Source organism: Saprolegnia parasitica, assembly GCF_000151545.1.
Source record: "Saprolegnia parasitica CBS 223.65 unplaced genomic scaffold supercont2.6, whole genome shotgun sequence".
In the NCBI taxonomy this organism is placed as follows: Eukaryota; Oomycota; class Saprolegniomycetes; order Saprolegniales; family Saprolegniaceae; genus Saprolegnia; species Saprolegnia parasitica.
The window spans coordinates 78,129-91,796 of NW_012156400.1; the positions used below are offsets into that span (position 1 = coordinate 78,129).

The 13,668-nt window shown below is 58.4% G+C and overlaps 2 protein-coding genes across 2 annotated transcripts; one reads left to right on the plus strand and one right to left on the minus strand.

Annotated features, from left to right (window-relative positions):
* Positions 1-460: 460 nt before the first annotated feature.
* SPRG_02352 (hypothetical protein) lies at positions 461-6,605 on the minus strand. Its single transcript, XM_012340928.1, has 3 exons — positions 6,224-6,605; positions 2,835-6,180; positions 461-2,781 (listed from the first exon to the last, which is right to left on the minus strand). Exons 1-3 carry the CDS (start codon positions 6,592-6,594, stop codon positions 520-522), a joined length of 5,979 nt encoding a protein of 1,992 aa, XP_012196318.1. The 5' UTR covers positions 6,595-6,605; the 3' UTR covers positions 461-519.
* A 706-nt stretch (positions 6,606-7,311) lies between these two features.
* Positions 7,312-13,449, plus strand: SPRG_02353 (hypothetical protein). The gene is made up of 2 exons (XM_012340929.1): positions 7,312-7,711; positions 7,755-13,449. The coding sequence occupies exons 1-2, from the start codon at positions 7,332-7,334 to the stop codon at positions 13,393-13,395; spliced, it is 6,021 nt and encodes a 2,006-aa protein (XP_012196319.1). The 5' UTR covers positions 7,312-7,331; the 3' UTR covers positions 13,396-13,449.
* Positions 13,450-13,668: the final 219 nt, after the last annotated feature.

The following is a 13,668-nucleotide window of genomic DNA, read 5'->3' on the forward strand; positions in this document are numbered from 1 at the left end:
GGGTGAAAGATGCCTAGATGACGACGCAGCTGCCGGCGATGGAAACTGTCAAGGCCCGCCAGACTCGTTGGCGTCAGGGCCTACGTGCCACAGTTGTACAAAAGGACCGGGAGCACGTAGCACTTGTACAGCCGCACACGGTTGCCTTCCGAGATAAGCCCTCGACGCAAGGGTATAGAAATTCGATCTATGCAGCCTTGGCCTTGGTCACTTCAAGTGCTGCACCAGGTCCCGTGCAGGGTGGTGAGCTGGCAGGATTTTTTTGTGTGGGACGCGAACGTGAAGCGTTGGTATCTGTGACGACGGCCTAAACACACTCGAGCTTCGCAGAGCGGCCTTTCCAAGACGGTGCGAAACCTTGGCGAAGTCGCGCCTCTTCCACTGAAGGATGAGAGTCGGCCTTCTCGACGAAACTCAACTCGGTGCTTCCGCGACCTTCGTTGTGCATTCGACAGGACAGTGGTCATGCAATCATGGTATGTGAATTCGAGTTTAGTAAGTGCAGAGAGCAAAAGACTATCAATCGTCGCGCTTCTTCTTCTTCGAGGACTTTGTCTTGGGCGGCGGCGCTTGCTGCGGCGCGACCGCGTCGTTCGAGAAGAGCTTGGAGACTTCGAGGCCGGACGTGAACGCCGAGTTGAACATGACGCGCTGCTGGAAGTCGGAGATGAAGGGCATGAACATCGCGATGAACAAGATCGGGCCAAAGACGATCCAACCCACGGACCGGTCAAAGCCGCTCGCCATCGTGCGGATGATCACGTGGCTGTAGCGGAGCCGCGCCATGTTGACCTGCAGCACGTAGTAGGCGCCGAGGAGCACGATGATGGCAATCTCAACGAGCGCGGCGAGACTTAAATACAAGAGCAGGAGCACCGTGAGCACCAAGACGGCGAAACTCAAGTGAAATTTGAGTTTCCGGAGCCGCTTCTGCTTGAGCGACATCTTCTTCGTGATGCGGTTCGAGACGTAGCCGCAGCAAACAAGGAGGAGCATGAGCACGAAGAGCGCGCCGACAATCATATATGGCTTGTAAAACTCGAGGAAGCCCGCTTTCGCGAGGTCGGTCGCGACCACCTTGTTTTGGTCCTTGTAGAAGAGACGGTACATGAGCTGGAGGTAGATGCCAAGCGCGACAAAGAAGAAGCGCGTCTTGCGCACGATCTGCACAAAGCGCGAAAACGGCGTCGAGTGCTCGAGGTACTCGAGCTCGGTCGTCCACCACCCGAGCCACGACTCGCTCGAGTCGTTCTTCGTCTGGAGCCAATGCTGCCAGTCGTTGTAGTCTTCAATGACCTTGGCCCAGTCGAGGCCGCTCGGGTTGAAGAAGAAGGGCGCCCACATCCACGTCGCTGCAATGAGCCAAAGCGAGTAGCTCATGATACCGTAGTTCTGGTTGGTCGGCAGCACGCACGTCTGGTAGTAGTTGGCGTAGCAGCGCGTCGTCCACTCGTTTGCGAGCGGCTGAATGTTGTTGTAGTAACTCAAGTCCATCATCCATGAGCAGTTGCACCACGAAAACGTCCCGTACGCGTAGTACAAGACGAGGAGGAACGCGAGTTCGACGCCGCGGTAAAAGTGGCTAAACGCGTAGAACCGGAAGAGCTCGGCAAACTTCTCGTGCTTGATCGTGAAGCCACGACCGGTCGCGCGGTACTTCGCGCCGCCGTGGATGAGCGTCCGGTCAAAGTGGTTCATGCGGTTGCCCATTTGGAACGTGAAAAAGATGGGTCCGAGACTCATGCAGTTCCAGAGAACGTACGTGATGCCGTGACGGAAGCCTTGCTCGACGCCGACAACGGCAATGACGGGCACGACGAGAAGGAAGCCAAACTGCAGCGCCCACGACGTGTTGAGGACGCCCGAGATGCCCATGCCGCCGCTCTGCAAGAAGAACGCGTCCATGCCCGACAAGGCAAAGTAGATCTTGCCGTAGATGAAGAAATAGACGCCGAAGACCGTCATCGTCTGCGTGAAATACCAGCCGAGGTTGCCGTAGAACCACGAGTTGAGCCGGAAGTAGTCGAGGCGGTTGGCCATGCGCATCGCGTCACGCGAGATGACGCACTCGCCAGCACCGGACGAGAGCTTGGCCTCGAAGAGCGCGAGCTGCTGCATACCGACATCACGACCCTTACCGACTTGGATGAACTCCTCGTGCGAGACATGACCGCCACGGAGCGTCGTGTTGAAGCCGGCGAAGATGTCTTCCGAGAGGTTGATTCCGCGCGACGACTTGGCCGTGCCACCGGTCGTCATTGCAAACATCTTGTCGAAGATATCGGGGTGGCCGTAATGCTGGCGGACGTGGAAGAGCGCGAGCATGCGCTGACCGAGCGAGACGAACGAAAGCTCTTGGATCTGCATAAACGACGCGAGGTTCGAGACGCCACCTGTGAAGACGTATTCGCGGAAGCCAATGATCGTGAGCGGGTTTTTCGCATGGTCCTTGCGATCCACGGTCGCGAGGAGGTTAGGCATCTTGAGGCACTCTTCGAGGTACCCGTCTTGGTTCATATCGATACACTGGAGCCACTCGCCGCGCGTAAAGATGACGGCGTGGTTCTGGTTCTCGGGCTTGCCTTCGCCAATGATCGGGTCGCCGGGCAGCTCGACGCGGTACACCTCGACGATTTTGTCGCCGACTGCGCGCACCAAGCACGAAAAGTACTTGGGTGGTCCTTCCTTCATCTTCTTGGGCCCATCGACGTACGCGACGCGGAGGCCCGGGTGCTTCGTCAGGAGAAAGTCAATGTCGGTGGCTTGCTGGCGCTGCTCGTCCTTTGTTTGCCGTAGATCTGGCACGTGCAAATGTAGTTGAACTTGAGCGCGACCATCTCGTTGAGCTGCAAGCAGGCATTGCAGCTGCACGCCTTCAAGTGCATTGGTTCGTTCTCGCCAATCTCGAGCCAGTGGAGGAACCGGATCGCGTCTTCGTTGTACATCATGCCACGCACGGTGCGGGCGAGCGTCTGCCCGCGGTACGAGGCCCAGAGCTGGACTTCCTCGGGAAACTTCTTGAGCGCCTCGTGCATGTCCTTGCAGTTGATGCGCTCGAGGAAGTTCTCCCACTCGAATGGGTTGATCGTCTGCAGGTAGTAGAGGAGTTTGATCGCGTCGTCGTTCTCGGTCGTCAGCTCCTTGATTGAGTAGAGCACGATCTCGTTGAAGTATGGCGTCGAGATTGAAAACGAGTGCATGCGCCGTACGGGCTTGGCCTCGGGCATCTCCATGAAGAGCGAGTTGGCAAAGAACCGGAGGCGGCGCTGCCCCTCGGGCGACTTGGGCTCGGCGTCGACGTTGTCGACCGTCAGCAGCTGGTACGCGCGCGATACAATGTCCATGGCCGTCTGGTCGTTCACGAGCTTGAGCAGCTGGACGCTCGCGTAGTGCTGTCCGTCGGCGGGGAAGAAGAACGAGTTGGGTTTCAGCGGCGTGTCGGTGAGGATCTTGACGAGGTTCTCCTGCTTGGAGAGCACCTTCTTCATGTGCGTGAGAACGACCTCGACGCTGTCAATGACGTGGTACAAGCAGCGCTGAAACTTGATGTTGGCTTCGGACGCGCCGCTCGGAACGTCCAGAATCGCCTTCATGAGGTCGGCGCACGACGTCTTGCAGTGGTAGAGAACACTCAAGTTCAGACCCTTGAGCGTCGTGTGCTGGAAGACGCTCTCTTCGATAAAGTTAAAGCACGCATCGAGCTCCTTGTGCTCGTCGCCGAGGAGGAGCTTGATGATCTGCGACGCAAACTTGTACGAGCCAAGGATCGCCTGGACGCGCAGATCGTCTTTGACGAGGCGCTCGGTCATGGCCGATTCCATCTTTTGCAGTGCCTTGTCCTTCTTCTTGTCCGTCTTGAGCTGATCGTACACTGCGTAGCACTCGGTCGCTATATCGAGCGACTCGTCGAGCTTTCCGGCGGTTAGAAACACGGGTGCGTAGAGCCGGCGCTCGGCCGCCGCCTTCGAGTCGATGAGGTAGCTCAGCACACTCAACTCGCGGTTGCTCAAAACGTCTTCGTCGCGCATGGACGCAAGGCACCGGTTCCACGCCATCGCAAACGGAATTGCGCGCTCGAATTCTGGCCCCGTGACGCCGGCAATGGGGTCGCTCATCGACGACCGCGCCGATGTCGGCGACATATCCGAGTCATGGGGCGTCGACATCTCCGTGTAGTTGCCGCTCAAGTCGTGGCCTTGCTCTAGCAGCGAGCTGTACGCTTGCGTCTTGACCGTCATCGGCTTGCTTCCGTCGTCGTACGAGATGGGGAGGAAGTGGCGCTCGGGCGCCGCGTCCTCGTCGTTGATCTTCTCGCCCTTCTTGGCCTTCTTTCTCTTCTTCTTCTTCTTCGCGGCGTCGGCCTCGATCAAGTTGGAGACAATCTTCTTGTTGAAGACTTTCGGGATCGACTTGAAGGTAAGGCGGAGGATGCGGAACGACCGGAGCTCGCCGATGCGCAAGGTGAAGCCGCGGACCGAGCCGAAGACGACCGACAGAATTGCGTAAAAGATCTGCGCGTCGTAGAGAAAGACGATGATCGCCGGCATCCAGAGGAAGAAGATGTAGATGACGTTGTGGTAGCTGATCTGAAGCATAAAGTGCGACACTTGGAGGTACTGCGTCGGGTCCGAGAGCCAAATGAAGAGCGTCGTCTCGACGAGGCTCTTGACCATGAATTGGTAGTCAAACATGAGCTTGACGGCGAAGAGAAGGATCCAGAAACAGAAATACCGGCAGTACGCACCGCATGGCACCGGCATCGATCGACCGACAAAGCCAATGCCAACGCTGGAGAAGAGACGGTTCTGCAGCTCCCAGACCATCAAGAGGCCGACGCAGCCTGCGCCCCCGAGCATAATGAGCGGGCCCATGTCGCTACGACCAAAGTCGAGAAACTGCGGAATCAAGTACGGCAGCGAGTCCATCAAGTTGCTTGCCTCGAGGCGGCACGCTTGGCAGTTGAGCTTCCCGTTTCCGCTCGTGTTGATGACGTTCAACGCCGCTTTCTTGTACTTGGGCATGCACTTGGTCTGGTCGTAGGTCACCGAGACCGTCTTGCGATTGCCCGCAACGTCCGTGTTGACCATGAGACCGGTGCCAGTTTGGCTAAAGCAGAGGTCGAGGAGGTCGAGGTAGCACGTGCACTGCCCCGAGATGAGCTGGAGGCAGTTGGTGAACGGGACGTCGTTGAGAAGCATCTTGAAGTCTTCAGGGAGGTACTGGAAGGTCACGCCTGGGTTGTAGTTGGGCACGCCGAGGCACGTTGCAAGCTTTGGGAGGTTGCAGCCACGCGTGACAAACTCCATTGTCGCGTCATCGTTGGATAAGAAGCTCGGCTTGGGCTTGTAGTAGAGGTGGCCAAAGAATTGGACCGTCGCGCCGAGGTCTTCGCCGTACATGATAGGGGTCACGGGGCAGACGAGCACCATGTTGACAGCGAACGCAAGGGTCGCGAGGAAGAGCACAAAGTGCGACACGAAGATGCGCCGGAACGAGAGGAGCGCGCGGAGCCAGCTGCGGCGCTCCATGAACGTCTTCTTCACGATGCTCGGGTTGCCCGCCTTGTTGACGGCGCCAAATGCCTCGGCGATCGAGATCGCATCGTACTTGAGGCATTTCTTGGTCCAGAAAAACTCGTTAAAGTCGTCGTAGTTGCGGATCTCCGTGTGGGGCGCGCGGACCCCCATCGGCGTCTTCTTGTCGTTGTCCTTCTTGACCTCGTTGTACATGGGCCGGATGACGCGGCTGAGGAAGTACCCGCTCTCCTGCGCATTGCCCGTGTTGGCGCCCACGACCGACGGCGCGAGACTGAAGAAGAGAAAGCAAAGCAGCTCGGGCGTCTGCCGAAAGTTGCCGGCCTCGCCCCAGAGAAGGAAGAAGAGAACGATGTCGACAAGCGGCTCCTTTGTAAACTTTGGTTTTTGACCGAGGTACTTGGCCCACTTGGTGTAGTTGGTGAAGAGACGCGTGTGGAACTTGTCGATGGCCTTGAGCAGCAAGTCCATGTCAGCTTGCGCGTCCTTTGCGCCATTCGCAGCGTCCTTGACGTTGGACTCGTCGACATACTCTTTAAAGTTGGCCAAAAGCAGCATGAGGTGCTCGCGCTGGTTGGCGACGCTGCCGTCTTGGAAACCAAACGTTTGCTGAAGCGTCGTAAAGATGTTGCCGTACGCCGGCGACCTAATTCGTGCATTGAGCAGTCGATAGATAGAACTGATCGTACGAGGCGAAGAGCTGCGCGATGGGCTGGTACCGCGCCGGAAGCGCGTCCATTTCGAGCACGTTGCACTTGCCCGTGACGCGCTTGGTCGTCGGCGTCGTGCCGGCCTTGGCCCGCTGCGACTTGATCATCTTGATGTAGCGCGACATCTTGTTGTTGAGGCGGCTCGCAGCTTCTTGGTCGTCGGGCGACGCGTACGTCAAGGCGAGCGCTCGCTCCATGAGCTCGACCGCGCGGGCAAAGTCGCGCTCGGCGCCGTCGGCGTCGCCGGCGTTCTGGAGCGCGATGCCCGCATTGACGAGCGCCATGCCCTCGTCGCAGAGCTCCTTCTGCATCTCGAGGCTGCCTTCTTCGCCCTCCGTCGTCCGTCCCATGGGCCGCGAATTCCAATCTCCGATCGTTCGATGCCACGCATATTCTTCGACGCACCGCTTCAAGATCGCGTTGCCGGATACGCTATCCGGACGCACTTGATCGAACTTCTACATCGAACTTACGGCGCCCAATCGAAGTTCTGTGGGCGTTCCATTTTCGCATGTGTCACAGGCCGGTGCATGATCATGCGCCCTCTTGGGCAAGCCGATGCAACGCTGCGCTGGCGGTGATGGGATCGCCAGTGTATATAATATTGGCGGACGAGCTACCGACCAAAGCGGCAATATGAATATGCTCATCATGCGACGCCATTATTACGCCGACGTCGCTTGCGGCGTTGCGACACCGCCGGTCGCCAGTGCTGAAATTGCTAAGTCCAGACTCTACGTCGTTGGCGCCACTGTATTGATGCGGGTGGGAGGCCGAACGCGCGCTCTGTGACCTCTCCTATACAAACTTACTATGAAAGAAAGCGCTCTCTATAGGAGCGCGCGCGTAACTAACACGAGCATATTAATATTCGATCGGGCAAGAAAGGACAGGGTAATTAAATAAAGGGGTTTCACGCGACGCACCGCGCTTTGCATACAAAAACAAAGGTTCAGGTATCGTTTGCGGTATTAAAATACCCCGCCGGAGGTGATATAAATGGGAGACCGATTGGCAGAGGCAACGGGCGGACCGAATAATTATTCGCTCGGCCATTTTCGTTTTGACTGCAGGTGGCGGCGCTGGCATGAGCCGGAAGCAGCAACGGGGCGACGATGGCTTTAGCCGCGGCCTCGAGCACCAGAAGCAGCTCTGCGACGAGGGCATGGCGCTCGTCAACTCGGGCGTCTCGCTCCAGAACGCCGGCGACGCCGAGCTGGCCGAGAAGAACTTTACCCGCGCGGTCGAGATCTTTGAGCGGGCGCTCGCGATCGAGTACCGGACCGCCGAAGAGACGGAAGCGGCCGGGCGGCTCAACACCAAGATGGTGCGCTACGTCAACATGATCAAGTCGCAGCGGGCCAAGAACCCGGCGGCCAACAACAAGCGCGCGCCGACCAAGTTCAACATCCTCGACATGGACAACTTGCCGCAGATGTATACGTCTGTCATGCAAAAGTTTGCAAGGTACACATATCGTAGGAACTGCACGTATGAACATGGCACGTAGCGGACCCGGTGGCGATATCTTCGAGACGCTGAAGAACGCGTTTGGCTTCCAGGAAGGCAACGTCATCAACCAGCGGGAGCACTTGACGCTGCTCTTGACCAACTGGAAAGAGTACCAGGACGTTCCAGACCCGAAAGCGCGGGGCGAGCAGCCGCCGACGCAGTACCCGCGCGACCCGGCGCGCGACATGCAGCTCATGGACAAGGCGATCACCAAGTTCCACGCCAAGCTCTTTGACAACTACAAGAAGTGGACCAAGTACGTTGGGAAGAAGCCCGCGTTTACGCGTGAGCCGCTCATGGACATTGTCCTCTTCTTCCTTATCTGGGGCGAAGCCGGCAACTTTCGGCAGACGCCAGAACTGCTCTGCTTTCTCTTCCACACGCTTGCCCCGTCGGCGTCCGGCGGCGGCGGCGCCAAGGAGCCTGGCGACTACCTCGACAAGGTCATCCGGCCCATGTACGCGGAGCTCAAGAAGGACAACGATAAGAAGACGTCCAAGGGCGCGCGGGCAGCGCACCGACACATTCGCAACTACGACGACTTTAACGAGTTTTTCTGGACCAAGAAGTGCCTCAAGTACAACGCGTACAACATTGGCGAGGCCTTTGCGAGCGCCGACAAGAAGGGCAACCCCAAGGTCGTCAAGAAGACGTTCAACGAAAACCGCACATGGACGCGGGCGCTCATGTCGTTCCGGCGCATCTTCCTCTTCAACTTTGCGCTCTTCCTTGCGACCGTGGGCTTCGCCGTCAACATGGTGCTGGTCTGCCCCGACTCGCCCATCATGTACGGCGACCAGATCCCGCCGACCATCAACGTCTTTGGCAAGTTTTACGCGGACCAGCGAGGCGCCGAACGTGGCACGTCGGACGCCGAATCCGACCTCGCGCCCGGCACGTTCACCAACGGCACGTGCAACGGCGCCAAGCTCGCGACCTGCCTCGGCGTTAACGGCTACATTGCCGGCACGTCGCTTGTGAACTTGCCCGTGGACTTTCGCCAGCTGCTGCAGGACATCCCGTTCACCAACTGCGTCCAGAAGCAGTCGGGGCGCTGCACGTGCTACCTCGAGCTCATCGAGACGTGCTGGGCGCAGAAGGGCACGGTCAACTACATTCCGGACCCCGAGAGTGCGCCCAACAAGCTCAAGGCGATCCGATTTGACCAAACAAAGTGCATTCCCAAGTACAAGGCGGCTGCGCTGAAGATCATCAACGAGAACAAGCTGCCCGGGCAGCTCAACTGCGGCATGTGCCGGCTCGAGATCAAGCAGCTGCCGTCGACGCTGCCCAAGCTGTTTGTCGAGCTCATCAACTTCAAGCGCACGGACAATGGCCACCTCATCTTTTTCGGTGGCGCCGGCTGCGTCGCGCTGGTCTTCGCGTGCGAGATCCTCGGGCGTCTCTTCTCGGGCGTCGGCGTCGGCTTTGTGGGGCGGTCGCTGCCCGTTCCGTTTGGCGCGTACTGTCGCTACACGTGCTTTTGGATGTTCCTCTTCCTCATCAAGCTGCTCTTCGACTACAACTTTATGGTCAAGAACCTCGTCGAGACGACGCTCTTCATTTGGCTGAGTAACTCGGCCGACTACCTCCAAGTCTCGCAGTTTATGGTACAGATGAGCTACCACAACATTCTGTACATCTTCTTCCTCTGGGTGCCGGCCATCATGGTGTTCCTCTACGACGCGCAGATTTTTTACGCGATTCTGTCGGTCATCTTTGGTTCGATCCGCGGCTTCAACCTCCGCATCGGTGAGCTCCGGTCGTTCCGCATCCTTCGCCTCTCGTTCAAGTCGATCCCGAAAGTCTTCAACAAGAAGATCGTCTCCAACTTGATCGAAGCTGCCGCCAAGAAAAAGAAGGCCAAGAAGCCCAAGAAGGGCGCCAAGAACGACGAGCCCGCGCCCGAGCGCCGCTTTGAGCGCGTCTCGTACTCGGAAGGCTCCAAGCCGCTCACGGTCACGGCGAAGGGCTTCTCGTCGCTCCTCGAGAACGACGGCTACAACGAGGTCAAGACGCCGGGCTCGTCGGCCGTCGACACTGCGCGCAGCTCCAACATTGGCTCGATCACGGGCGTGTCCGGCCCCGAGTTTGAGCGCACGATTCCGTTTGCGATGGCGTGGAACCGCTGCCTGACCTCGATGCGCGAAGCCGACGTGCTCAGCGACCGCGAGCTCAACGTGCTCAGCTACCTCATCGACACGAAGGACGTGGCCGAGCGTCGTCTGTACCCGCCGGCGTTCCTCACGGCCGGCAAGCTCGACGAGTCGCTCGACATCATCACCGAGTGCTACGCCGTCTACGAAAAGCTCAAGGCCGACAAGAAGAAGGGCAAGGCGCTGCAGAAGGTCGAGACGTCGATGACGGAGCGTCTCGTCAAGGACGATCTGCGTATCGAGGCGATCCTTGGCTCGTACAAGTTTTCGTCCCAAGTCGTGCGCCTCCTCCTCGGTGACGAGCACAAGGAGCTCGACGACTGCTTTGCGTTCATCGAAGAGTCGGTGCAGACGAAGAAGGCGATGACGGGGCTCAACTTTTCCAACTTGTATCAGTGCCGGTCGGCGTGTGCTGACCTGATGAAGTCGATCCTCGAGGTGCCCAAGTCGACGAACGAGGCGAGCATCAAGTTTCAGCGGTCGCTCTATCACGTGATTGACAACGTGGAGGCCGTCATCAACTGCCTCAAGAAGGTGCTCTCCAAGCAGGAGAACCTCGTCAAGATCCTCAACGACACGCCGCTGAAACCCAACTCGTTCTTCTTTCCCGGCGACGCCCAGCATTACGCGAGCGTCCAGCTGCAAAAGATTGTCAACGACCAGACGGCCATGGACATCATCTCGCGCGCGTACCAGCTGCTGACCGTCGACAACTTTGATGCCGAGCCGCGGTCAGAGGAAGGCCAGCGCCGTCTGCGCTTCTTCGCCAACTCACTCTTCATGGAGATGCCCGAGGCCAAGCCGCTGCGCCAGATGCACTCGCTCACGATCTCGACGCCGTACTTCAACGAGATCGTGCTCTACTCGATCAAGGACCTTACGACGCAGAACGACGACTGCATCAAGCTGCTCTACTACCTGCAGACGATCAACCCGTTCGAGTGGGAGAACTTCCTCGAGCGCATCAACTGCAAGGACATGCACGAGGCGCTCAAGAAGTTTCCCGAAGAAGTCCAGCTCTGGGCCTCGTACCGCGGTCAGACGCTTGCCCGCACTGTGCGCGGCATGATGTACAACGAAGACGCGGTCCGGTTCCTCCACTGGCTCGAGATTGGTGAGAACGAACCGATGCACTTGGCCGGCTGCGAGTGCAACCGCTGCATCCGCCTCGAACATATGGTCGCGCTCAAGTTCAACTACATTTGCGCGTGCCAGATTTACGGTCGGCAGAAGGACGAGCAGCGCCAGCAGGCAACTGACATTGATTTCCTCATGATGAAGCACCCGGGTCTGCGCGTCGCGTACGTCGATGGCCCGAAGAAGGTCAAGGACGGCCCGCCCAAGTACTTTTCTGTGCTCATCCGCGCCCAAGGCGACAAGATCACGGAAGTCTACCGCATCGAGCTGCCCGGCGACCCGATCATTGGCGAAGGCAAGCCCGAGAACCAGAACCAGGCGGTGGTCTTCACGCGAGGCGAGATGCTCCAGTGTATCGATATGAACCAAGACGGGTACCTCGAAGAGTGCCTCAAGATGCCCAACCTCCTCGCGACCGTCGATCGCAAGGAACACGCCAAGACGCCGCTCACGATCATTGGCTTCCGCGAATACGTCTTCACGGGCGGCGTCTCGAACCTCGCGTCGTTCATGCAGATCCAAGAGCTTTCGTTCGTCTCGCTCGGTCAGCGCATGCTCGCGCTCTTCCACGTCCGCCAGCACTACGGCCACCCCGATATCTTCGACAAGATGTTTGCGATGACGACGGGTGGCACGGCCAAGGCCTCCAAGGGTGTCAACCTCTCGGAAGATATTTTTGCCGGTTTCAACACGACGCTTCGCGGCGGCCGCGTTTCGCACGAGGAGTTCATCCAAGTCGGCAAGGGTCGTGATGTCGGTATGCAGCAGCTCGCGCTCTTCGAGGCCAAGCTCTCGTCCGGTGCTGGCGAGTGCGTCATCTCGCGTGACGCGATGCGCATGGGCTCCCGCCTCGACTTTTGGCGCCTCCAGTCGTGGTTTTACGGTAACCTCGGCTGGTATTTCACGCAAACGATGACGGTCTTTGGCGTCTACTTCTTCATCTACGGCAAGATCTACTTTGCGTTCTCGGGCCTCGACGCGTTCTACCTCCGTACTGGTGGTCTCGGTATCTCGGGTGCGCTTAACACGTCGTGGGCGCTGCAGTTTGGCTTCCTCCTCGTCGTGCCCGTCATTGCCGTCGTCGGTGTCGAGCGCGGTTTCCGTCACGGCTTCAGCTACCTCCTCTGGAACGTGCTGACGCTTGGTCCGCTCTTCTTCACGTTCCAAATGGGCAACCGTATGCACTACTTTGACCGGACGCTCATCCACGGCGGCGCCAAGTACCGCGCGACCGGTCGTGGCTTTACGATCAAGCACGAGAAGTTTGCCGAGCTCTTCCGGTTCTACGCGTTCAGCCACTTTTACCGCGGCGTCGAGCTCATGTTCCTCCTCGTGTTATTTTACGCGTACGGGACGTTTTCGTGGTGCAACTGCTCGTGGCGCACGGACCAGCTCTTCTACAACAACATCGAGCCGCTGCCGTACGAGTGGAACATCCGGTGTTATGCCAACTTTTACCAGAGCTGCGTGCTGCCGACCAACCAGAACTATGGCATCATGAGTTACTCGCTCTGGATCATTGCCGCGACGTGGATCTGGGCTCCCTTCTTCTTCAACCCGAGCGGCCTCGACTGGGACAAGGTCATTGAAGACTACAACGACTGGCAAAACTGGCTCCAGACGAAGAACGACTCGAGCGAGTCGTGGTTTGGCTGGTGGACGACCGAGCTCGAGTACCTCGAGCACTCGACGGCGAGCGCGCGCTTTGTGCAGATGATTCGCAAGACGCGCTTCCTCCTCATCGCGATCGGGCTGTACCTCCAGATGATGTACCGCATCTTTTACAAGAGCCAGAACAAGGTCGTGTCGACCAACAAGGATGACGGCGTGCTCGAGTTTTACAAGCCGTTCATCATTGTCGGCGCGCTCTTCGTGCTCATGATCCTCCTCGTCTGCTGCGGCTACTGCGCGTCGCGCTTCACGAAGAAGAGCCAGATGAAGCAGAAGAAGCTGCGCAAGATCAAGTTCAACATCTCGTTCACGGTGCTGGTGCTTGTGCTGTTTTCGTTCTTGTACCTCTCGGTCACGGAGGTGCTGGAGATTTGCCTCATCGTCGTCGTCGCGACCTACTGGTTTGTGCAAGTGATGATCGTGCGCCTCAAGAGCGGCCACATCGTCGTCCACGCGCTCGGCAAGTTTTACGACCGCGCCGTCGGCTGGATCGTCTTTGGCCCGATCTTGTTTGTCGCGATGTTCATGCCTTTCATCTCGTCGTTCCAGCAGCGCGTCATGTTCAACTCTGCGTTCACGTCCGGCCTCGAAGTCTCGAAGCTCTTCGCCAACGAAGCCGTCCCGACCCAGACGCTCAAGGCCAAGCGCACCAAGAAGAAGAAGCGCGACGACTAGCTTTCTAGCATTTATATCGACATTTTGATTTGAGATTCCGAGTTCATTGACGAACGTCGACGAAGCTGGCAGAGGGATTGGCCTCAGCGCGTGTTCCTGACACGGCGGCGCGGCGCCAGGCGATGCTCCTCGATACCTTCCACCGGCGCGTGCGTGGCCTGTGCACTGCAGTGTGTGCTGTGTGCAGGATGCCCGTTCCGTGCCGTACGGGTGCCACGAGTGTACTTGACTAGGGGAATTTCAGTAGCCAGACCTCGTCAAAGTTGGTACCAC

What these genes read in the sequence shown, in the direction of transcription:
- SPRG_02352 (XM_012340928.1), bottom strand. Translation starts at nt 6,594, where the DNA reads ATGGGACGGACGACGGAGGGCGAAGAAGGCAGCCTCGAGATGCAGAAG. An exon ending in ATCGCGCAGCTCTTCGCCTC is followed by an intron (nt 6,181 to 6,223) that starts GTACGATCAGTT and finishes TGCACGAATTAG; the next exon opens with GTCGCCGGCGTACGGCAACA. An exon ending in GCTTGCAGCTCAACGAGATG is followed by an intron (nt 2,782 to 2,834) that starts GTCGCGCTCAAG and finishes CGGCAAACAAAG; the next exon opens with GACGAGCAGCGCCAGCAAGC.
- SPRG_02353 (XM_012340929.1), top strand. Translation starts at nt 7,332, where the DNA reads ATGAGCCGGAAGCAGCAACGGGGCGACGATGGCTTTAGCCGCGGCCTC. An exon ending in GTCATGCAAAAGTTTGCAAG is followed by an intron (nt 7,712 to 7,754) that starts GTACACATATCG and finishes CATGGCACGTAG; the next exon opens with CGGACCCGGTGGCGATATCT.